The sequence below is a fragment of the Natrix helvetica genome (assembly GCF_964273705.1).
Source record: "Natrix helvetica genome assembly, chromosome: 5".
Classification (NCBI taxonomy): Eukaryota; Metazoa; Chordata; class Lepidosauria; order Squamata; family Natricidae; genus Natrix; species Natrix helvetica.
In genome coordinates this window covers 34,444,673-34,470,026 of record NC_138551.1, presented here as the reverse complement: position 1 = coordinate 34,470,026, position 25,354 = coordinate 34,444,673, and the positions used below count along the sequence as shown (strand labels likewise).

At 40.8% G+C, this 25,354-nt stretch overlaps 1 protein-coding gene across 1 annotated transcript in view; it reads right to left on the bottom strand.

The window, feature by feature from the left end:
* Positions 1 to 23,597, bottom strand: part of DNER (delta/notch like EGF repeat containing) — a 143,819-nt gene extending 120,222 nt beyond the window's left edge. The window contains exon 1 of the mRNA XM_081956351.1: positions 23,276 to 23,597. Within this exon, the coding sequence (XP_081812477.1) occupies positions 23,276 to 23,533 (258 nt within the window). The 5' untranslated portion in view covers positions 23,534 to 23,597. The remainder of the gene's footprint in view (positions 1 to 23,275) is intronic.
* Between the last annotated feature and the right edge of the window lie 1,757 nt (positions 23,598 to 25,354).

Here is a 25,354-nt window from a genome sequence, read left to right as displayed (position 1 = left end):
CCAGTTGTTTTTTCAGTTCATCTTGTCCCTTCATAATAGTTTGAAACATTTGGACAACAGATAAATCCTTTGAACTCTCTTCAGTTGTTTTAGGTTGTAGAAATGAGGCCATTTGTGTCTGTTGTGTAATCGGGCTAGACGTAGAAGATGTCGGGGCCGAAGATGCCTTACCAGACGGTGGCTTTTTAGGTCCCATATTAAGTTCAGAGATAGCTGTAAGTCTTATACAAAAAAAATGGTGTCTGTGGAATACACAGCTGGGAGGGATCGTGGAGACAAACAAGCCCAGAAGTGAAAGATAGTCCTCCTGTACAGCTACAAGCCAGGGGATAAGAATCAAGTACTCCAAATCCAAGGGGACCACATAAGAAGAGAGGCTCCAGGAGATCTCCGGGGTGTAGAGTAATAAAAAGCCAGAAATTCTTTCAAAGGGGAAACTTCATTCGTAAAAGCAAAGAAGAAGGAGGAAGTTGGCCATCTTGGCTCCGCCTTCACAGGGGACCGGGGAGCAACATGTCCAAAGTTTCCATAAGGTAGTTTAAGAAAACAACTCAGCAGTCATCTCTTGCAATTGTAGCAAAAATCATTCTCCCATTGCAAGTGGAAGTGAAAGTTAGCTTTTAACTCTCTCTCTCTCCTCCGAGTGAGAGAGATATTCCAAGTGCCACCTTTTGCGAGGGGGGGGTAGAAAATCCCCCCCTCCAATCTTAACACTTCAAAGGATTGAATCCACAATTTAGAGAAGCTGCTGTTCATCAATTAAGTAGATTTAAAGGAGATCGAGGGAAACTTCTCACCTCACCGCACTTCAGCTGTAGCATCTAATTCATTCTTTCCTTCCAGAATCCGATTGGCAAAGGCACACAGCGACAGTGCACAGCGCCGCCATGCACCCCCCACGCTCCCCGGCTCCTGAGGCGAAGCTGGAAACCCCCCTGTGGCTGCTGCCGATCCAGGGGGTCCCAGCAAGCCGCCCTACGGCAGGGAGCCCCTCCAAGGCCCCCTGTGCTCCTGAAAGGAGCCCACCGAAGAGATGAGCAGTGGACGCACACGTCCGTCGCCTTCGGGGACCGCAAGTCATCCAAAACATAAACATATTTTATTATTATAATAATAATCCAATCCAAAGCCATTAATATGTTACACATTTGTAGAAATGGAAAGGATAGAAAAATAGGAAAGGAGTTTGTTCAGCAATTTAAGTCTAGAATAGCTTTCTGTTCTATATTATCCTGCACATATGCTAAGAGCAACAATACAGAGTTATAAAAACTGATCCTAGATATCACAAACTAATAGACCAACCAGATATTAATTCAAGGGCAAAATATAAATGACATTTAATGGATATTAGGCAGCCTAAACACCTAGGATCAGCAGTAATGAATATTAACATGGTTAATGAGTCATGACAAGATAGAAAGTCAATCCTCCAAGACCAGACACATCTTGACATTTGTAATAAACTGTATAAATGACTTAGGGGAGTCTAGGAGCAATTTAGATCTCTTCCGATTTCATATCCCTCCCATATAAATCACCTTCTCAGATAAACAGATTAGAAAGGGAAATAATAAGAGAGGCCTTTCTGTGTATGCTTTCCTTAGAGTAAATTACATTAGACCCAAAGAACCATACATTGTATGTAATATGATTTGGTTTGGCTTAGTATCATACAGACTATTGTTTATGAAGTCGGAAGTAAAATGAGGGGACTATTGTCAGTTACACAATATTTCACCAAGATTTATTATGAGGTTTGGATTCTTACTAATTTTGGGGTATTGTATTTCTAATTATCCCAATAATCAAAGCAAATGATAAAATAACAAATAGTAATTTCAGTAATAAGTTTTAAAATATAGAAAAAAATCATGTTTATTGCTTAACAACATCAATAAAAGCAAAGAAGGAATATAATAACATTATACAAAAGGAATTATTTGATTATATATACAACTGCATTATAAATAACTCTTCCAATTTTTTCATGGACTTTAACTTCCATCAGTTCTAATACACTCATGATATAAAACAACCAGCATACTCAAGAAGACTATAAATATTTCCACATAAATAAGATATTTTATCTGCTAGAAATTATAAAAGAAAGAACAATGTCTGCTATATCTCTTAATATTTCCTTGTAGTTGCTGTGACTTCCCTCTTTCTACAATACTCATTAAAACAATAATATATGTTGTGGACACAAAACTGTTGTGCCCATTTTTGACACTGGAAACCAGATGTTTCAGCTTCTCTCTATCATTTGCAACTGAAACAGATTTTACACTTTAAGGCAAATTTAAGATTTAACAATCGGGAATATAAAACACATATATAAGAGGAATTTCAAATTGTGTGAAATATTAGGCATGTTCCCATAGTGTTCTATATAAGTGACATATCCTGCTTTTGATCAAATTCTATTCAGTTTGTTCCTGTTCACCTGATATGCTTTTACATACCTACTTTTTAGAAATAGGTATAAATTAGATGAAAATTCTATTTTGTACATAATTATCAATTGCCAACAAAGCTAAACTTAAGAAACCTTGCTATTTTACTTCAAAAGAAATATAACATAGTTTTAAAATATTGTTCATTTATCTTTTGCCTTAGGAACTTATTAAATAATTTATTTCATTTTTGGCAATTAAGTAATCATTAGAGTATTCTAAATTTTCTTTGAAGCTCCTTTTTGTTCCATTCTTTTATTTTTATATCTTGCTATGCTCAGAGAATATCATTACTTAGTATTTTTTAGAAAATTGTAGCTATTTTTAATTTTATTAGTAAAGAGGTTTCTTTTTTTAGATCCTATATTGACTTTCTGGCACACAGAACCAATGTAACTGTTAAGGGATTTTGTATTAAATCTTTTCTGGATAAAATTTTATTTCTGTGAACGACAATAATAGTATATCTTACAAACTCCTACATTTCTGTTTAAACCTGACACTGGTTTTACTTATTATAGTTCAGGGAATACTTTTGATACTGATACTGAAGAATGGTAATTATTTCCTGTATTTTATTTCATTTTTAATGTCCATTTAAGTGGATGACTTCTGTCTGAATTTGCATTATGGGAATGAGGCTCTCTTGGTCTTGTTAGATCTCTCAGCACCTTTTTATATCTTTCAGCATGATATTCTCCTGGACTGCCTACAAGACTTAGGAGTGAGAAAAAGAATCTTAAATCTGAAGCATTTATTTTAAAAACCTGTTTATTTCTGTGGCATCAAGTAGAAAGTAGAAAGACAAAAGCATAAGTTGATAAATGAACTGAAGCAATTAGAATCAATATATAAGCATATCTTAAACTTGGATTTAGAACAAAATATTAAAACAATTTGTAATAAATTGGACCTAATTTATAAGAGACTGAATTTTACTAAAGGGAATATTTTGAGAAAGGTAGTAAATTACTTAGCATCTTCAAATATGAAAAGAACAAGAGGAAATAATGATTATTATTTCTATTTGAAATGTGAGGTATATGTTTCAATCGCAGAGGAAACTATAAATCAATTCTTTACACAGGCATTAAATCTGGAGAAGAGTACTTAAAAACAACGCAGACGTGGAAATGACCATTGTCTTACCTGAAGGGTCCTTTTCAGGGCGCTGCAACGGAGAGTCCAAAGAAGGGTTAAACACAGCCAATCTGCCCAGAACTGAATTGAAACTTTAAGCCACGCCTCTGGTGCCGACTCTCCTCAGATTTATTCAATGAAGACGTGGAACAGTTGCGCGCTGAAACTTCAACTGGAAGTCTAATATGGAACATGTCAAAAATAGTCCAACAACAATAACAGAAACAACAAACAACACTGTGACTTCACAAACACCAGCGGAGAATAGACCCCAGGGCGGGGTGGACTCTCCGTTGCAGCGCCCTGAAAAGGACCCTTCAGGTAAGACAATGGTCATTTTCCAGGGCGCTGCTCTGGAGAGTCCAAAGAAGGGACATGCCCAAGCTAACTGTCACTAGGGCGGGAAGGCTCAGCCATCAGGGTCGCTCCGCTGGTATGGATGCCCTGAAGAACACGCCTCCCAAAGGCCCCTTCCGCCGATGCAAAACTGTCCAGTTTGTAATTTCGGACAAATGGAGACAGAGAAGTCCAGGTGGCCGCCTTGCAGATCTCTTCAATCGGTGCCTGTGTAGACCAGGCAGCTGTGGTGGCGGCGCTTCTAGTCGAATGTGCTGTGATATTGCGAGGCACAGGAACGGACTGTAAAACGTGGGCAAGCGCAATGCAGGCTCGCAGCCATCCGCCGATGGTAGATGAAGAGACCTTCTTGCCTTGAGAAGCTGGTTGAAAGGAGACGAATAGAGATTCGGATTTCTGAAAACTGGCCGTGCGCTTGATGTATCTGCGAATAGTCCTGCGCACATCCAGCATGTGCCAGCGCTTTTCCCTCAGGTGCCGAGGATGCGGACAAAAATCCGGAAGGACCACCTCCTGCGCCCGATGAAACCCGGAATTGACCTTCGGACTGAAGGAAGGGTCCAGCCTCAGGATTACTCTGTCGTTACAAATGAGACACAAGTCCTCTCTGACTGACAGGCAGCCAGTTCCGATATGCGACGAGCAGACGTGATAGCGACCAGAAAAACCGTCTTGAATGTGAGGTGTCTGAGACTGGCCGTCTTAATGGGCTCAAACGGGGGCCCGATGAGGGACCGCACACTACATTGAGATCCCAAGATGGGTATCTGTGGACCACTGGGGGTCTCAGGTTGGTCGCTCTCCTGAGGAAACTGCGGATGGTCGGATTCCGGCCAAGAGATGCGTAGCCCTCAACTGAGAGGATGGTTGACAGGGCTGCCGCCTGGCGCCTCAGGGTGTTAGGTGCCAGGCCCTTGTCCAAACCTTCCTGCAGGAAGTCCAGGATGACAGGAACCGAAGCAAGGGGCGCAGACGTACCATGAGCCGTGCACCAGCTGGCGAAGGATTTCCAAGTGGCGTCGTAGATGCGCGTCGTGGACTGCCGTCGTGACGCTTGGATGGTGCCAATCACCTTGTCTGACAACTTGCCTCTGCTTAGGAGATCCCTCTCAAGTGCCAGACGGCCAGCTGCAGCCACTGGGGTTCTGGATGTTGAAGGGCCCCCTGGCTGAGAGAGATGTCCTGTGGAGGAATCCGCCACGGTGGTGTGATCGAAAGACTCACCAAGTCTGCAAACCAGGTTCTCCTGGGCCAGTACGGTGCTACCCGCAGCACCTCCGCCTCCTCTGCTAGGATCTTCCTGATGACTCTGGGAAGAAGAGGTAGCGGGGGGAAAGCGTAAAGCAGACCTTTCGGCCACGGGCCGTGCAGCGTGTTGACTCCTTCCGCCCTCGGGTCGTGGAACCTTGTGAAGAACCGCGGAAGATGCGCGTTGGCCGCGGTGGCGAACAGGTCCACCAGCGGGAGGCCGAACCTCTGGGACAGTTGCTGGAACAGCAGCGGATGTAGACGCCACTCCGAGTGGTCGACTGTGGATCTGCTCAGCCAGTCTGCCTGGGTGTTGCTCGTGCCCGAGATGTGCTCCGCCTGAAGAGAAAGGAGATACCTCTCCGCCCATCGACCCAAGAGCTCCACCTCCTTCATCAGGGATCTGGAGCGCGTTCCCCCGTCGATTGATGTGCGCCTTGGTGGCGACATTGTCTGTCATGATGCGCACGTGGTGGCCCTGAACGGTGCTCTAGAAGCACTTCAGCGCAAGCCTGACTGCCCTCAGCTCCAGCCACTTGATGCTGTGAGCGGCTTCGGAAGGGGACCACCTGCCCTGTGCGAGCTGGTTGTGGCAGTGGGCCCCCCAACCGAACAGGCTGGCATCCGTTGTGATGGTGAGCCTGACTGGCTCCTTGAATGGCGACCCCTTTAACAGGGCCGGAGACAACCACCACTTAGAGAGCGACGTACCTCTGCTGGAACTGGAATCAGTCTTGTTGAGCTGCTTTCGTTTGTTCTTTGATATGGAAGCAGGAGCCACTGAAGGGGACGGGAGTGAAGTCTCGCCCAAGGCACGATTGACAGGCACGAGATCATCTTACCGAGGAGCTGTGAGAGCTGAACCACCTTGACTAGACGTGACTGCTGCACCTGAACAACCATCTCCCGAAGGCTGGCCACCCTTTCCGGGGACAGGGATACCGTGCCCGAGGTGGTGTCGAGGACGGCCCCTAGATGCTTCAGTCTGGTCGTGGGAACGAGATGACTTTTTTCCAGGTTGATGGTGAACCCGTGGTCCCGGAGGTAATGGAGGCCCGCGTAAGAGAACCTCAGGAACTTGCGGTGGGCTTTGCGGATAGGGATGTGGAGGTAGGCCTCTTTGAGGTCTATGGACGTTAGTATATCGCCTGGCCTGATGCCCCCAAGATGGACTGGAGGGACTGCATCTTGAACCTGCGATATGTCACGTGGTGATTGAACCTCTTTAGATCTAATATCCCCCTCCACCCTCCTGAGTTTTTGGGGACCAGAAACAGGATGGAGTAAAACCCTCTTCCTTCCTGGCCTGCTGGGACAGGTTCTATGGCCCTGATCTCCTTGAGGTGCCTTATCTCCTGTTCCATGAGGGATCTTTTGACTAACCCTGAGGGAACTGGACACCGGATGAAGTGGCGGGGAGGGGGGGACCAGAATTCTAAAGTGAGACCCATGCGGACCGTTTGAAGAACCCACTGGTCCGACGTGGTCTGCTCCCATTTGGCGTGGAACAACTGCAACCGCCCTCCTATGGGAGCTGACCTGTGATGGTCATTTATACCTCCTAAAGGGTCGGGAGCTGGAGCCCCCCCGAAATGGCCGCTTGGAGAAGGGCTGCTGGCGACCTCTGTCTCGAAAGGACTGACGGTCCTGAGACCGCTCACCCTGCTGGGAATACGCCCGATGATAGGGGGCGGAGCTGGTGGAGGGCTCATTGTTCCGAAAGGCCTCCCTCCTGTAAGAGCCAGGACCTTTACGATCAGGCTTTTTGGTGACTGATGGCATCACTTTCTTTTTGTCCTTGTTTTCCACAAGGACTGGATCAAGGACCTCACCAAACAGCTTGTCCCCTTTAAAGGGGGCAGTAACAAGCTTCCATTTGGAGCGCATATCCACATTCCAGTGCCTAAGCCACAGGAGGCATCTGGAAGTAAAATTAGACGCTAGGGCACGCGAGGCAAACTTAGCAGCATTCAGAGTGGCATCAGCAGTGTACTCTGTGGCTGCCATGATTTTATTGATATCCTGCCTGACTTTAACATCCTTGGCAGGTATCTTCCTCAACAACTGCCTCAGCCACAGGAGAGCCGCCCTGGAGAAAAAGGAGGCTGAAGCGGAGGACTTAATGGCCCATGAAGCTGCCTGATGGGTCTTGTGACAAGCAGTTTCGGTTCTCTTGTCCTCAGCCTTGAGCCCCTCCAACAGGTCAGGAGGGAGCACAGAAGAGGAGGTAAGAGCCGCTACAGGGGGATCGATAGGAGGGAGCTTGAGCAGCTCCTCCAGGCTGGCATCCACCGTATATAGCTTCTTGTCATGGCTGCTGGGGGTAGCCATGGTAGCTGGCTGCGCCCACTGTCTTTGAACTAAATTGAGGAACATCTTGGGTACAGGAACTATTTCCTGGACCGAAATGGGTTCCTCAAAGAGATCCCCAGATAGATCATCAGGGTCTACAACCACCTGAGCTGGGGGGGGTGGACCCCATGTGAGTTGAGATCTTAGCCTTATCTAAAATGGTTTTGAAATTATCCAAATTAAATAAGCCTGAAAAGGCCGGCTTTTTGGCGGGGCTTGCCTCATCCCCAGAGAATTCAGCTTCCTGCCTAGGAAGAAATTCCTCTTCTTCCTCCCAGTCTGACTCATCAGAGGCCACTGAAGAATGCAGGGACGGAGGTGGAAGGCTAGGAGTCATCTCTCTGGAATCCTCCTGGGGTTGCAAATGGTGGGTCTTGCGAGTGCGCTTGCCACCTTTTCGCATGCCTGCCTCAATGCCCTGGGAAATGGCCCTGTTAATTATTTCCTGCATTTCAGTGGATAGGTTAGGCCCTTGGGCCTCAATGGGGCAAACCCTTTGAGTGGGCCCGGGGATCGGCTGTTGAGGGGCTAAGGGCCCCATTGGAGCTGGTCCCTCCTCCATATCAGAGGGACAGGCAAAGAGATCAGCCTGATCAGCCATGGAATGGCCTGGAGAAGTTGCCATGGCCAAGGAATCCCCTTCTTCTTCACTATCAGAAATGGGGCCTCCCTGGGCTGGAGGAATTTCCCTGGAGGGCTCCCCAGGAGACACTGAAAGGGAAGATTGGGCCTGCTGTTGGGCTTTGGAAAACTGTTTTTCTAAGGCCTTCTGTCGCCTTAATGCATCTTTGTCTAGGCCTGAGCCCTGCTTGGGGCCATGCCTGGAGTAAGGCTTACTCCCTCTAATGGCCTCCCTGGCAGCTTTCCCGGCCTGTCTTACAGGGGCTCTGGAAGAGACACCCTCAGAAGTTTCAGGGACCTCATCTGCCATGGTAACAATCACTGGTTGGGGCAGTAGGGGGATGGGAAACCACCACTCACCACCTCCAGAAAGCCCACCGCAGCACGATGCTCCTGAGGAGACAGAGAAACTGCAAGGCCTGAAGTAGCTTGGAATTTCTTAGGCGCGAGCAGAATTCGCTCCCAGCGCCTGCAGGAGAGTAAAGGAGGCGACCCATCAGGCCACGATCCCACGCCGCTATCACTTGCTTGGATTGGGGCCCAGGTCGCCGGTCACACCGGGCAAGTCTGACTCAACGCGGCTCCTGCAAAGAGCCAGGCACCAGGCAGCTGCGGCAAAAAACTTTTAAAAGTAAAGCCGGAAGATTGCGCAATCCAAAATGGCGGCCGGAACTCACCGGAGCTTTGCGTGCCAATTTTAAAGAGGGAAGAAGCCAAAATGGCTGCCCTGGAAGCCCACGCAGCAATTTGACTTGCTAGAAGCACAAATTGCAACGGAGGGCTTCCAGTGGGAATCGGCCCCCAGTAGGGGTGCCCCAACAGCGCTGGCGTCGGCACTCCGACCCACGCGCTTCCCCCAACAGCTGCCTGCGGCTTCTAGGAGCCAGAGCAAAGCCCCAGACTCCAGGAGAGCCGAAAGGGTGAGAAAAACCCAATTAAAAAGGGATAAAAACAAACTTAAATTTAAACTCACCAGCCTGCTTTAAAAATCCTTAAATATACTGTTTTAAAAAATTATTCTTCCTCTGGAGAGTCCAAGGAATCAATCTTAGAACTGGAGAAAATCTTAAAGCGCGTCTACTGGGCTAGCTGAATTGAAAAAATCTGAGGAGAGTCGGCACCAGAGGCGTGGCTTACAGTTTCAATTCAGTTCTGGGCAGATTGGCTGTGTTTAACCCTTCTTTGGACTCTCCAGAGCAGCGCCCTGGAAAATGTTCAGATCAACAAAATCCAGTAACAAAAGATGAAACAAAAGAAGTAACACAGATATTGAAATTGAAAAAATCCTCAGGACCAGATGGCTTTTCTAAAATATACTATAAGAACTTCCAAGAAATCTTGATCAAACCCGGGTAATGAATGAGATACAACAAGGTCAAGTACTCTTTTCCTCATGACAAAGAGACTTTCATTTCTTTGATTTATAGAGAGGGTAATATGCCAATTCATCCAGAGTTATGTAGGCCTATCTCTTTACTAATTCTAGATTATAAAATTTTTATAACAACTCTTACACAGACATTAAATAGTCTTTTAAGTGATCTAATATATCTTAATTAAACTGGATTTGTCCCAAAGAGCAGGAATATTCCATATATTTTGAAAACCACTGACAATATAAAATACGGACATGGCTACAAGTCTGTTTTCATATTCACAACTTTGAAGAGGATGAACTAAAGTTCAAGTGTTCTCACAGAATATTTATAAAGAACAAGAGATTAAGATAAATAATAATTTTAGATTCCAAAACAGTATTATAATAAAGAGAAGAATTATAATTCTCTTTAATTTTACTGGCAACAGAACCATGGCAGGGAAGAGATGACAAGAAAAAGAAATTTCAAGAATTAAACTGGCAAATTAAGAAAGCAAATAAAACTTGCATATTGATAATTATACTTACAATTAATTAACCATCCAAGAGATTCCTAAGATTTGATATATTCAGCAGTACAATTCAGTATCATATTAAATTAATAAGATTCAGATGATCACATAGTATTTATCTGAAGTAAAAGCCAATATAATTCTGAAGAAGTATGTTGTGGCTATTTTCTCAAGTGCCTTACTGAACTCTGTGTATATCCACATCATTTCCTCCGTCCACTAATTTATCACATTATCAAAGAAGGCAATAAGGTTTGTTTAGCATAACCTGCTTTTAATAAACCCAAACCCTGGCTTCTGGTAATCACTTTGTTCATTTCTAGGTGATCATAAATCCTCTGCTTGATTATCTTTTCCAGAATTTTACCAACGCTTAATGTCAAGCTGATTGGTGTGTAGTTTCCTGGTCTTCTTTTTTTTCCCTTTCTTAAAATTGAAACCATATCAGATAATGGAGAGATTAACTTGTATAGATTCTAAGGCTTATTTCTTAATAAACAAAGATGGAATCTTTCAAGATTTTCTTCAAAACAGTCACAATTACCAGGGGTTTCAATATCTTCAAATAAAAAGCACAATTCAAAAGGAATTACAAAAACAAGGCAGAATATTTCTTTATATGGATATAAATGACTGTCCCTATGGCTAAAAATATTCTGGGTGGTAAAGTTTAAGTTTAAAAATAAATCACAATATAAACAGTTAATAAAACATACAACACACGTTCTAAAAATATGCCAGCTGAAAATCTCAAATTAATATAAATCACTTTGATTTCACTAACTTCCTGTCCTCCATAAAGGGACAAACAGCCTGGTCTTCAGCACCTTCCAGAACAGGGATCCACAACCCCTGGGTCCACAGCCTGGTACCTGTCCGTGGTCCATTGGGAACCAGGTCGCACAATCACTGGGCAAGTGCACAAAGCTCCATTTGTACAAGCAACAGGTGCATGCACAAACCCATTATTTCTTTCCCCCACCACTGCCGGGCTGATCTGTGGAGCTGGAAAGGTTGGGAACCGTGTTCCAGAAGAAAAGCAGGATTGCAGCCAATTTCACCTTAAATAGTAAGATGTCTCAGAGGGCAGACACCATTAGAAAAAGATCCACTTTCTGCAAGAGGTCATTCTGTAACTATAACCTTTCCCCTACAGCTTGAGCTAATAAGATGGATAGACAGAGAGCCAGGAAGAATGCCTTGAGAGATAGGAGAAAGAAATGTGACCAAGACAATGATCAGATAAAAGAACTTGAATCTAGGACAATAATGTAACATGTTCCTAGTTCACTTACAGAAACAGGATGTCAGCCCTGAAGCCATTTTGAGACTTCAGGATTGCCACACTGGAGCTGAGGGATAGGGTAGGGGGAATAGAGATAGCTGGGGTTTTGTAGTCTAAACAAAACACTTTCTCCTGGGAACCAAGGACATTCCCACAGGTGGCCAGAGAGTAAGGAGAAGTGAAGTTACCAAGCAACCAGCCGGCACCTTGATTGGATCATGTGACTGATTATTTGGGCAAGGGGAAAAACTTTTACTTTTAATTAGGTGAAAATTGCTGGAACCTTGAGTTGGTTTTCACCTGAACTGTGCCAGTATGATATATCCAATAAAACTATTCTTTGAGGAATCTATCTGCCTCAGAGTTTTGTTTGTTATGGGTGTTTTAGTTGTAACCCTGACATTGGGAGAAATAAAATATATTCAGATTTGTATGATTCTTTTACTATAACTTTACAATAATAACGTTGGTTCACATTGTTTCCTAATCTGACTTACCTTGAAGAATTGATAAACTCAGGTAGAGATGTGATTGAATTTGAAAAATGTATAATATAATATAAAACCCAGAACAGCTCTTGTAGCTTTTTACAAATGGTTATTGAAATACAACTGAAAAATTAACCAAGTTAAAGGCTGCATAACTAATTGGGTGCAGCGTCCAAATAAGATAACCGATATGTGATCATAAAAGTTCAATGGAAGGCAAATATTCCTAAGTAACATATTTATGAAAAGGACAGAGGATACTTTATTGTTACTCTGGTGCCCACTGCCAAAACAGGTAATTCATTCTTTAAAAATGGCCAGAAATGCAGAAGGTTGGATTTTTCCTCATATTTGATGCAACATTACGAAAGACTTTATTAAAGATTGCAATAAACCTTAAAAATAAATTATCTTTCCTTCCAGTTGTTTTTCTGGTAAATGTCACCAAACCTTACATTCCTACACTGGCTCTGTATATGATAATAGCTGCCAAGATACTTTATGCGTCTTACTGGAAATCACATTCTCTCTTTAGAAGAATGGCAACATAAAATGTTCAAATGTTTCAGAAATTTGAAGAATAAATCTGATACATAATTTAATTCAACTTGGGACCCACTCATGGGTTATAACTCCCATTTAGAGACTCACTGCACCTGACGTTTGTCTTTTTCTTAACATAAGTCTTTTGTTAATACATTAGCTCCAGGGGAGGCCAACCTGCAGCTTTTAAGCTTTTTGAAGCCAAGACTCTAGCACAATGATTATATGATGCACAGCTAAACCACCTTCCAACCCTGTATCACTAAAACTTGTCCAATCTAAACTTCTAAGAGCAATTTTTCAAATTCCTCACTGTGTTACTGATACAACGTTACACGTCGAAACTGAAATCACAAGAGCGGGGACCTCAATATGGCAGGTTATGTTAAATTATTGGCTGACATTGGTTTTTTTCCCCAAGGCTTATTCCTCCTGGCATTATCAGATAGATTCCAAACCAGGTGAAAGTGGGTAGTTCACAACAAGAATTTATTCCTATGGCTTTTACCTTGTTACTGTTTCTCTATTTGGGTTATAAGCAAACAACAATGACAATTAGACAGGACCTGTTTTACAAAGCCTATCACACTGGGGCAAGCTATACTCCATAGTTTCACACAACTGACTATACACTATGCCACCAGTATTGCTGGAAGGAAGTAGTTTTTTAAAAAAAAATACAGCACTAATTTTACATAAAAAATATAGAGGCAGTTTGGTAGTGGTTAAAGCACTAGGCTAGTAACCGGGAGACTGTGATTTCTAGTCCTGCCTTAAGCACAAAGCTTTTTCTCATCCCTGAGAAGGACACAATGGCAAAACTATTCTGAAAAACCATTAGCTCTTTGATATAAACCAGACAAGAAGCACAACCATGAGTATTAACTCTACATTTATTGAAAGATTACGTGAATAGTATCTTGCCAGATTGAAAGTATTTCCACCTTGCTTTACTTTTTCTCCAGAAAACTAGGCCAAGTCATTTCTGAAACACTTTTCACATCTCCTCTCTTTAGCCTCCTTATAGACTGAGAAATCTTCTACATGTCACTTGTCCAGTCTGTAGCTCATGTATCCCAAAGTCATTCCTGGATACCTTATAAAACCTTGCCAAGAAAACTGCAGACAGTAATTCAGGCAGTCACTGGGAGACAAAAACTGACCTGAAGGCACCTCTCCTCCCCATTACTAAAACATAAAAGTATTATAGTAAATGAAAAAGAAATCAAATAATTATATCATTTTCAAAATATATATTTAATACGAGTTTGTTTGCTATTTTTCATTTTTTATAAAAACGTATTTTATACAAAAAGAAAAATAGTAAACCTGCAACATACTGTACAATGTTATAAAGAATAAATACAAAAGGTAAAATGAGTAAAATGTAAAGACACTGTTAAAGAAGTCCAAAAGTTATTCATATTTTTACATACTTACACACACACACACACACACACAGGGGGGGGAAGGGGGAGAGAGAGAGAGAATTTCAAGAATTGAAAAAATGCCATATACCTGTATGAACATACAGTCTAACATAGACAGCTCAGAGTCACTTATGTGAAATGGGCAGCTGCATAAATTTACTAAATAAATAAATACATTTATCCGACAGAATTCTCTTCCCATTCAATATATGGCCAAACTGCAAATAGGAGAAAGGGAAGGAACCAATTACATTGCCTAAGTATCAGTTTGCTTGAATAATGTTGAATTAAACACATTTGTAATGGCAATTTAAGAAAGGAGTGCTGTTTTGAATTTTCTTTCTTGTTCAGACTTCCCTTTTCCCTTAATTTTCCCATCAGATTCCTGAGTTAATTAAAATCAATATTTTACAATAATTCATTATTTACTCTTCTGGAGGGAAGAATAAAAAAAGTATAGGTTTAGATGAGAATCTCTGTTGAACCAACTGACTAGTTTATCTTTAATTTCCCAATCTTGAGAATCACATACCATTTCCAATTCAAGTGAAACAAAACTTGAATCTTCAATATTCAGAATTATCAAATAATAAAATCTCTTACTCTATATATGTGCAATTCTCAATAAGAACGTTTGCTTTTCCTTGCCAAGTAAGTTCACATATTGCATCAAAAATATTTTTTTAAATTGCCAAGTCATCCCATGGGGTCAATTAAATGATCCTCTGAATTATAGCCAAGGACTTCCAATAAAGATAGTACTCAATCATAAGGAGCCATTTCTATATACAGAAGGGATGAAATGAGAAAGTCAAAAATCATTACATACTTTTTTTTAATGCATTAAAAGGCTTTTATTTCAGGCTTAACATAAGAAAAACAGCCAGTACTTTGGCAACCTTTAGTAACAGATTACTAAAGATTTATCTAGAATTAGAAAGATTAATAGAAATGAAATATGCAGTATCTTGTGGTACAGAAGAAGGCCAGAATAATGGAATTACAGCCTACTCTCTCTCTGCCTCTCCATCCGTGTAAAACTATATTTTATAGAATCTTCAGCCATCTGTGTTTTATAATTTAGGAATTTTATGTATTTGATTTTTGTAATGTTATACTTTTATATTAATGAAACTTTGAAGAAACAGCAGTCGAAACACGAAATAAAAAATCCTATCTGTCTGAGCCATTAGTTTTAATTTGGACAAAGGGTAATTGTGTCCAAGGTAAATGTACTGACAACGAGAAGAATATCAGTGCTACTAACAGTTTTTACAAGATCATGAATAATAATGGAGGTTGAGTAATGGCTTGGAAAATCTGACATACAATTTTCATTGTTCAGGAAGTAAAAAACAATCTCAGTGGCTCAACAGAGGAGAAAAGAAATAGCAAAACAAAAATACTAGAAAAAGAGAGAGATAACGTGAAGAAAAGACTGAAACAGTCAGACAGTAGGAAATAGAATGTCACGAACCAATGATATTGTAAGGTTATTTAGAAGCCCAGAGCCCTTGTCTGCTGAAAAAAACATGACATCCCTCAGACTTAGCAAGTCCACTTTACCACGTATATAAATAAATGTAGAAATAAACATTGCCACCTTTAAAAGACCACTCCACAAAATCATTATAATCAACATCCTGAAATGACCTAACTGCAGTAAAGGAATAAACAGATAAAATATTAGAGATTAAAAGAGCACATTAAACATTTGATTGCTACAGTAAATGGCAAATATTTGTAACACAAGAACAGAAAACATGGAAAATATTAATTGGATTAATAAAGCAAACTGAGTAAATAATATTTAGGAATATTTAGGAAAATCTTTTTAAGATTCAATGGGGAGAAAATAATATGCTTTATTTAAGATTAGGCAAGGAAATTGGAACCTTTATAGTACTAAAACTATCCTTGTAATGACCTTGAATTGGGCAAAATCAGGCATTATAGGGCAACAATTTTCAAACCAAGATACTTTAAGTGGCTAACTTACAGAATGTGCTCAAAATCCAGGATGACTACCTAGGAATGAAACTTGGCGAAGCTGTGGCTGCTTGAATGTCACTGGCTGCTACTTATGCTGCTGAGTGCCTGCTGCAGTCATGGGATCTTCATTTTCAATGTCCCATGACAGTTTTCCAGCAGTCTCACAATCCCTCACTCCTTTTCACTCAGCATCAACCACTTGCCTGATTGCTGGCAAAGAAAGGGGCAGGAGGGGACGTGGGTTTCCAATGTCCCTGCCAGATTCTTACAAGGAAATTTAATGGGGAAGCCAGCAGGAAATTGGAAGTTGCTCTTGCTACCACTGATTTTTTTTATCCACTCTTGATCATCCTGCTTCTTTCTTTAAGTAAAGAAATGTCTCTGAAATGATGTCCCAGAGGGGGTATGAGCAGCCTAGTATAATCTGCAAATGAATTTATAAGTAACAAAACAGGTTTGAGGGAAAGTCCAGAGACAACAAATCAGGCATAAATGTAAATGTTTTCTTCAAGTCAAGCTCAGTTTTTGGTAATTTTATGTAAAAAAACATAACAGTGTGAAAATGGTTACTGCTGGCTTCTGAATTATTTTTTAACCTTCCCTACAGCCTTTGCTATCTCTTGTGATCTCTTAGCCAAATAATAACCAGGCCAAATTTTGCTCATCTCCTGCTGTCAGGTGCAAAACATTAAGTCCACATATGGTGATCCAATTCATTTTGCCATGACTTAATATTGTCCAAGTTTCAATTCCCATTCTGAGCTCTTTAGTAATGTATCTCTTTTGTAATGTGCTAAAGTTATCCTTGCTCCCATATAGATGTATCTTAATAAAGTGGCATGTTTTATGTTTTAGAATTAGATTACTAAGAAGAATTTTGGTTTCATTTCAAATTGGATAGCTAAATTCCTCTGGATAACCTGTAAATTCCTTTGTAGTACTTTTGAAATTTGTTTTACATGTTCACTACATAGAATAAAATGTTCCTTGTGTCTTATGATATTTCCAACATTTATTACTATATGTCTTTCCTGGTGATTATTAATGGAAGTATATAACTATTACAAAATATTTTATATCAGTTTTCCCTAATATTATAATTTAGGGTAGACTTTATGCCATTGTTCCATAATTGCTCCCATCATTGTGCTGTAACTTGTTTCTTTACACTATTGCATCCATTTTATCATGCATTTTTTATTTGTTCCGTCCCACTATCATAACTGAACAACAACTTATATTTGCATTCTAGTAAAGGTTCTGGTTCTATGGCCCTCCCTCATTTTTGACATCTGTTTTTATTCTTCCAACAATTTGTAGATCACCAAACATAATATATTCCCCCCTACAAGATAGAATCCTTACCTGCTCTAAAATTGCTTTATCTATTGGTTTAAAGCAGACATTTTAAACTTCATGTTTTATGTGACCAATATCCATTCTAAAAATGAATGAATTGGTGAAATGCATAATAAATATGATGCATATGATACTGTATAAGCAACATTGATTACTCGATATATAGTATTAGGTTGTCTATGATATAATATAAAGCATGCATTTCATTATATTACTGATATCATAGCAGGCATAATAGAAAAATGAAAATGATTTTAGAGAAAAATAAATTAGAAAATAGAACACTAAAACACTTTGATGTATTGGATTTTTTTTTGTTAATAATTTCCTTACAAAGCTTTTCTTAAGGCCTTTCAACAACTATGAATACAGGAAGGCAAATCATAGTCTTTGAAACTCTTGAAGTATTTCTTGAAGCAAACAATTTACAGAGTAATGACCTGTAAATTATGCAAAGCAGCCTTTTCAATGGATTCAATAGACTTTTTGTGTACTTTAAAAAGAAAGAACCTTTTCTAAGCATTTATATAGCTCATGATGCATAAATAGAAGGACACTTTATTTGCCATAAAGACAATCTGAAGTGCTTAGTTTTACACCTAACCCTGAAGGGCATCCTTTCAAAATCACATCCAGAGGTTAATTAACATTGGCAGACATAGAAAACATTGTAAACATGCAAACATGTAAATATGTTCAAACATTAAGTTACAATTTAAGGGAAAGATGGGAAAATGTGAATATATATTTTAAAAACACAAAATAATTCAAATATTTTTAATATTTTTATAATCAAACTATGAAGAGTGGAAAACAAATCTTTCTTCCTTAGCATTTCAGTGAAAACAAAAATTAGTTTACAACCAATTTGATCCACCGATATACTAGAAATTTAGTTTCTCATCCATGGTCATTTCTTCTTGGTCTTGATTCAGTATGGTGGTTTTCAATCTTTTCTCAAAATCACAGGCCTACATGCAAATATTTGGGGAGGTGGATAATGCAACAAAAAGCATTTATGGGGTTATCTACAATTGTATTCAATAATCCTAAAAATCATATGCTTTAAGTTTCATGGAGTGCCTGGTAGGAGGAACTGCTTTTAGAATTACTTCCAAATCTAGCAAGAAAGTGTCCACCATCTGAAGAGTGGCTACACATATCAAGGTGGAGGAAACTCATTAGACTACTCTGGAGATTGACCCTCTCCCAGCCCTCCCAAACTCACAGGTTTATTATGAAGAAAATGAAAGAGGGGACTCTGTATATATTGTCATGAGCTGCAGTACGACTAATAAATACAATTGTAATTGTGTCTTTGTTGGGAAATAGGAAAATAGAAAAACAAAAATCATGGAGGTCAACAAGCTGGGCAGAAATTTCAACACCATAGGGAAGTTATAATCAAGAACTATTACTCCAGAAAGAGGAAGGTCCATTAAAAAGCCATTTATTTTTCTTTTTTATATATATAAAAGTTTTTTTAATTTTTAATTTTTAAAACAAACAACACATCCTTCTTTACATACTGTAGAAAATGTATCAGTTGGTTACAAAAAGGTTTACGTGCATCTCTTCTACAGTCAACAAACATAATTCATATTAACTCAAATATTTTAACTCAGATATTTATACATGTTACCATCATCATACCTCCATTTTCATTTGACTATAATTGTTTAAACCTCCTTCATCATAAAATATACCAAGATTTAATACATAACCACATACTGGCATTTCATTTACTATTTCTAAAATCCTCCAATAACACTAAATCCTTATGTCCTATTCTAGCTAAACATCCATAATATTTAATAACAAAGTTTTCTAATCCTTCTTTCCAAATCAGTGTTTACAATTTACATCCCATTTCCTTATGTTGTACCCATACCTATATATGCGTTGTTATCATTATCCCTCCTTTATGTGACTATATCCTGTATCATATTATTTTCCCCCCTAATAATAAAGACTTAACTGAATCTAACTTAATTCTTTTTTTATTAACCTTTATATATAATCCAAAAGGGTTTCTAATCTTCCTTTCATGGGTACCATTCAATATTAATATCCAGTTATTACTTATCATAACACTACACATTGTATACATTATTATCATTATCAATTATTTATTTAACTATATCTATTGTCACTAAATTTCACTAAGTTTAACTAGTTTTAAATTATACTCTTCCATCTATCAACCTGTATCTTTCCAGTAGCAAAACAGTCTCATATCTTCTGCCATTTGTGGTGTCAGTCCTTTAATCATCTCCTTAATCAACTTTGTATGGACTCCTCTTAGCAACTCTTTGCTTATAAAATATCTCATGTAATTTTGATGCCCTTCTTCTGTTTCCTTAATCAGCATCTTTAATTGTCGGTAGTGTTATCAATGTTATTGCTAATAAAATTTATCTCTTTAAATCCAATAAATTCTGTTTTCTCTTCTGTATCTTGCCATCTGGGGTAGATTTCCCCTCCATTTAATTCCTCTTTCAGTATTCCACTCTTTCCCTTTTCAGAGACAAACCAATCACTATAAATATCAGCAATTTTAATTTCTTTATATTCATTTTCCTCTTTGATTTTTAGGATTTTAACCGCCACTTTTTCCATTTGATTAACATCTTCAACTTCTTCATCATATTTTGCTGTTGAAGTCTTCCAACTTCTTCTCTATCCTCTCATGTGTATCTGATAATTTCTGTATTTCTGAGAATATCTTTTGCAGACTTAAAACTTCTTTCTGCTGTTGAAATTGTGCCATTATCTCCAGCTAACAAACACTGCTCTCTAGTTTAGAAGGTTTTAACAGGATTAAGCATAGATTCACAATAACATTTCACCTTTCTCTGGTTAAAAAATATACTTCAAAGGAATATCTGTGTGCTTTTCTTCTTATCACTCTCTAAAAACAAGCTGTGAGACCTTGAAGTGCCAAGCCAGGATAATCAGTGAAAAAAAATAAAAGTGTTTCATTTCCAATACACAAACCTCCAGCCTCCGAGTAGCAGTGTTATTGTTGCAATGTTACAATTTTCTTTGTTTCTTTTTGTATCTTTTTTGTATTTCAAGTTTTAAAAAGTCCGATTCTTAAATGAGTTAGAAAAACACCCACAGTAATGAAAGAGGAGAATTTTAGTCCATAGATTACAAAGAATAGTAAAAGAAAAAAAATAGAAGGAAACTTAATCCATTCGTTTTAAAAGACTTGCATAAATTCCATCCGTGAAGATAGCATTTAAAAAGTAAGATAACCCACTATCCAAAACCATTCCAAATTTAATTCCGCCGCTTATTTGTTCTGTTCTCCAATTTAAATTAATTTTAAGATTTTTATAGGCATTCACTTTTAAAACAGTGAAAATTCCTCACCAGCTGGAAACACTTTCTCTGGCTGGATTTTTTGTCACCGGTTTGAAGAACTTCTCTTGGATCAGTCAGGGACTTTGTGATGTCCTGAGATCAGCAAGACGTATTCTTCCTGTTCACTGTATCTGCGGGACGGTTTAGGTCCGTTTGGACCACCCAGTGGCAAAAGTATCGACTGCGATCTCAGAGCATTGAGATCGCACGTCGTCTCGTCACGACTTCGGCTCCTCCCCTCCCCATTTATTTTTCTTAAAGATCAACAAGATACCTTTAAAATATAATGATCAACTTGTCTGATATCTCCTTTCAAACTGCATCCAATTCTACTTCTGCTACCATAACCTATACCTTTATCTTTCCTTTATTGTTTTCTTTGAAAATCTTGGAGAAGAACAAGCTCTCAATTGTAAACAAAAGTTCTTCTAAGAAGACCTATAGCTATGTTGGTGGCTCTGTGGTGTTTCCAATGGCCTCACATACAGCATCTCCTTCAATCTGCCCTCTGGTCAAGGGAATAGGTATGCTTCACTGGGAAAATCAGCCTTTTTGTTTTGCAGGAAAGCTTGTGTATCCATTGTGAAACAAATTGACTTGATAATTCAGTTTTCCAATAGTACGGAAAATCAATCCAATTTGATCAAATCAGTCATAATCTTGCAACAAACTGTAAAAGAATTTAAATATACTTATTTTTCAAAGATTTCATGCAATTACATTTAGGGTAAAAGTATACAATAATGAGAATTGAACAAAGTGGATATAAATGGCTAAAACATATCTCAGGTTGCCATTCTGTCTTCTCTAGACATTACACTTTACTGGTATTTAAAATAGCAATTTACTTTTGTTAACTTCCAGAAGGCAGAACAATTTATACAACACTCTCTTTCTTCCAACGCAGAAGGAAACCTAGGAACAGTCAACACCTAATTTACAAGATTCACTTGGTTTAAAAGAGTTCCATTTATTTCTCCTCGGTTTGATCCAGCCTCCCACAAACTTGCATTGCAGGAAGAGGGGCACCGTGACGTAAAACGCAGAACTTCTTTTTCCCAAGTTCTTTCATGAAGTCTTTAATTTTCAGTCTTTCACACAGTAGCCTTTTGTTCTTTTCGTATCCCTGTATTCATAAATGCAACATCTTACGTAATATTGGGATGGGGGGGGGGGAGAAAGAGAAAGATTGCAAACCTTTTTGCCACGTTAAAAATATTCAGTAAATTTAGCGTGGTAAAAATAGCATCACTGATTAGCGACCTATACTTAGGCATAATTATGCAGAAGTAAAAGCCATTAGTTATTTCTAAATAAACATGAAATGTAGTCCATTGCAGCCTTATTCTATAACCAAATTCATTGTCATCATCACCACCACCACCATTATCATTCTATTCCTCCTCCTCATCATCTTTTTTCCTCAGAAAGAATGAAAGACATATATCAATGCACCATTTTAAAGACCAGACCAAACTGGATAGATGTAACATTTCATAACAGATGTTAGCAAAAGTTTAATATTCTTCATACTGAAACATAATTGAGGGGAGGGAAATGGCCGTTCTAGTTGTTTTACTTACCTATTTTAATTCCAATGAAAATGGGAAACCATATGATTACCCAAAGTCTGTGAACAAGCCCTCATTTGGCTCTTAGTGACAAAAATCACTAGCATATTAATCACTGGGGGGGAAATCTGTATATGAAAGTCCCAAGACCCCGATGGAAAACATCATTAAGCTCTAAAATACTTTTAACCTTGAGAAGAAAAGAATCCTGTCAACCAACAATTTGCAATACTGCATCCTGGAAGGCACTTCTGCAACTGTCATTCTAATACCCCCCAGGCAGCATCATTCAGGCAGCTCAAAAGGAAGACTCCAAATTGGCATCTTCGGTGGCATCTCTTAGAAATACAAGGCTGCCTTCACATAAATGCTTAACCTCCTTACTTAATTAACCCATTTTCTGATTCACAGGGCGCAATGAATCATAAAGTGAGTCCAGGGTTTGCATAATATGAAAAGCCATATCAAAAATAATAACCAAGATTACACTAAACCACACTTAGACCGGGTATTTTTTTAAAAAAAAATCTTTAGTTAAAGTGGTGCAAAATCATTTACATAGGAAGGGTGCTCATACGGAAAGCTTTTTGGTGAACGCACAGAATATGCCCTTCAAGTTCAGCACTTCAAGCCTTTGCCCTTCTTAGCGCCCAGGTGTGAAGGCCACCGGACTCGGTTCCCACAGAGAGGTCTGGCTCGGTGCGTGTAACAGATGAGCGATCCGTCACAAGAAAGGGGCCACGGTGGATGATGCCACAAAAGAGTCGCGAGCCCCGACTCGGAGGTACAAACCGAAATGAGAGCGGTCGGATAAGGATTCTGCATCAAAGGAACTCAAACCACTCTTAGGGACCAGTGCAAAGCAGCGCAGAGCCACCGCCTGGAGAGCGACCGCCAAGGAAGATCACGGTTGCGGAGCGAACCAAAATCACTACGCGATCTACGGGGTGGTGGAGATGGGGCGGGGGGGGGGGGTTGATGGGAAAGATGGAAGGAGGAAGAATCCGCGAAAGCAACGGGCCGATGGAGTCCAAGGCGCGGGGGCGGCAGATGGACACCAAAAGACGCCCGAGAAGGCGGAGATGAACGAGGACAGGCGAGCGCTTTGCAAGGGTCGGACCGATGGATCACAAGGTCCCCCAAGGGAAGGCGCCCGACTCCCCGGGCTTACCTGGCATTCGGTGCCGGTGACCCCCGAGCGACAGAGGCAGCTATAAGCAGGCTGAGGCAAAAGAAAAAGCAACGGCAGGCGGTGGGGCGCGGCGGGCAGTTTGGCTAAGACCGGCGTGCAGGTGCCGTTGTTCTTGCAGGGCTGGCTGAAGCAGGGGTCCGCCGCGCTCTCCAGGGATGGGGCGGTGGGCCCGGCGAGGGAGACGCGGCGCTGGGCCAAGCAGAGCAGCATCAGGAGGAGCGGGACGGCACGAGACATAATGGCGCGGGCCGCCCCGGGAAGCAAAGCAAAGAGCGCGCCCGGTTGATGCTCCGGTTACCAGCAAGAAGGAAAGGCTGAGGAGACGGCAGAGCTTACAGCGGCTTCCCAGCTCTGACAACGTGCGGGCGGAGACTGGGGAGGGAGTGGTCGGGCATGGCCACACGTCAGCGCCAGTGACCGGCAGAGGGCGCTGCTGGGATCTTGACGCTGGGAGCCCACGGACGGGAAGAGGGGCGCAGCTGGCCGTTCAAGGACAGGGTGGCGAGCTCCCGAGGAGAAGGCGAAAGCCCTAAATGGGCAGCCTGCGGAAGACGGGGCAGGTCGTAGGGAGAGGTCGTAGCTAGAGGGCGAGGAGAGGGATGGGTGATAGGGAACAGCCTAGTGGACCGGAATCTTCACACAGATGCTGATTTCATAGGCCTCCTTACTACCTAGGATCTTAGCCGACCTCGCAAATATAATCCCCTAACCTGCTCTGTGCTTTTTGGATGGGCAAAATGAATTAGCTATCATACCTTCAAAAATTTTGATGACCCGAAGTCGAAAAGAATAATCATGCTAAAAATGAAATTGTCTAATCACAGTAAGATACACAGTTAATCAACATAACGAATGCCTTTTTAAAATTGATAACATACAGGGGGGAAAAGAGGGATAAAAGAGGAAGGACAAAACCAGTAATATAACCCATTCATTTTTTAAAAAATCATTATTATACCTTGATCTTACAATATTATATTGCATTGATAAAGAACAGTCAGATAGTCACATATTGTTTGGAATAAATTTATTTATTAAATTTATATACTACCCATCTTACTGTCTGGGGCAACACTAAGTGATTGTACAGCATTGTAATGCTGTCCAAAAATATGCTGTGCCTATTTATTATTTATTATTATTTATTATTCGTATTTATAGACCGCCCCTTCTCCCGAAAGGGACTCGGGGCGGTGTACAGTCACTAAAATGCGTTATAAAATACATACATAAAACAGTTAAATAATTAAATACGTAGGTGGAGGAGGTTGCAAGACTGTATATAGAATAATAAATATAGTACATTAAAAGCTTATTAAAACCCCAAACCCAATTAAAATGAATAAATCCCCGGGAGGTAAAACTAAGAAAGTGCCAGGCCAGCTGATTGAAATAGGTGAGTCTTTAACTTTTGCCGGAAGGAACGGAGGTCGGTGGTAGTTCGAATGTCTGGGGGGAGGTCATTCCAGAGGGTTGGGCCCATCACAGAGAAGGATCTACTCCTAGGTGTCGCCCGCTGGCATTGCCTAGCAGACGGCACCAGGAGGAGCCCCTCTCTGTGTGAGCGGATAGGTCGCAGGGACGTGTGTGGTAGGATGCAATCCTGCAGATACCTAGGTCCTATGCCATGGAGCGCTTTAAAGATGGTAATCAGTACCTTGAAACGCACCCGAAAGGCCACAGGTAGCCAGTGCAGCTCGCGCAGGAGAGGTGTTACGTGGGAGTAACGAGTACTTCCCATAATAACCCGCGCGGCTGCGTTCTGAACTAGCTGCAGACTCCGGATGCGTCCCAAGGGAAGCCCCATGTAGAGAGCATTGCAGTAGTCCAGGCGAGACGTCACCAGCGCATGAGTGACCGTGCGCAGGGCACTCCGGTCCAGTAGGGGGCGCAATTGGCGCACCAGGCGAACCTGGTGGAACGCCCCCCTTGCCACGGCTGCCACATGGTCCTCCATTGACAGCCGGGCATCGAGGAGGACGCCCAAATTGCGCGCCCGCTCCACAGGGGACAGCTGTTCGCCCCCTATGGCCAGCGATGGGGTCAGCTGGCTGAACC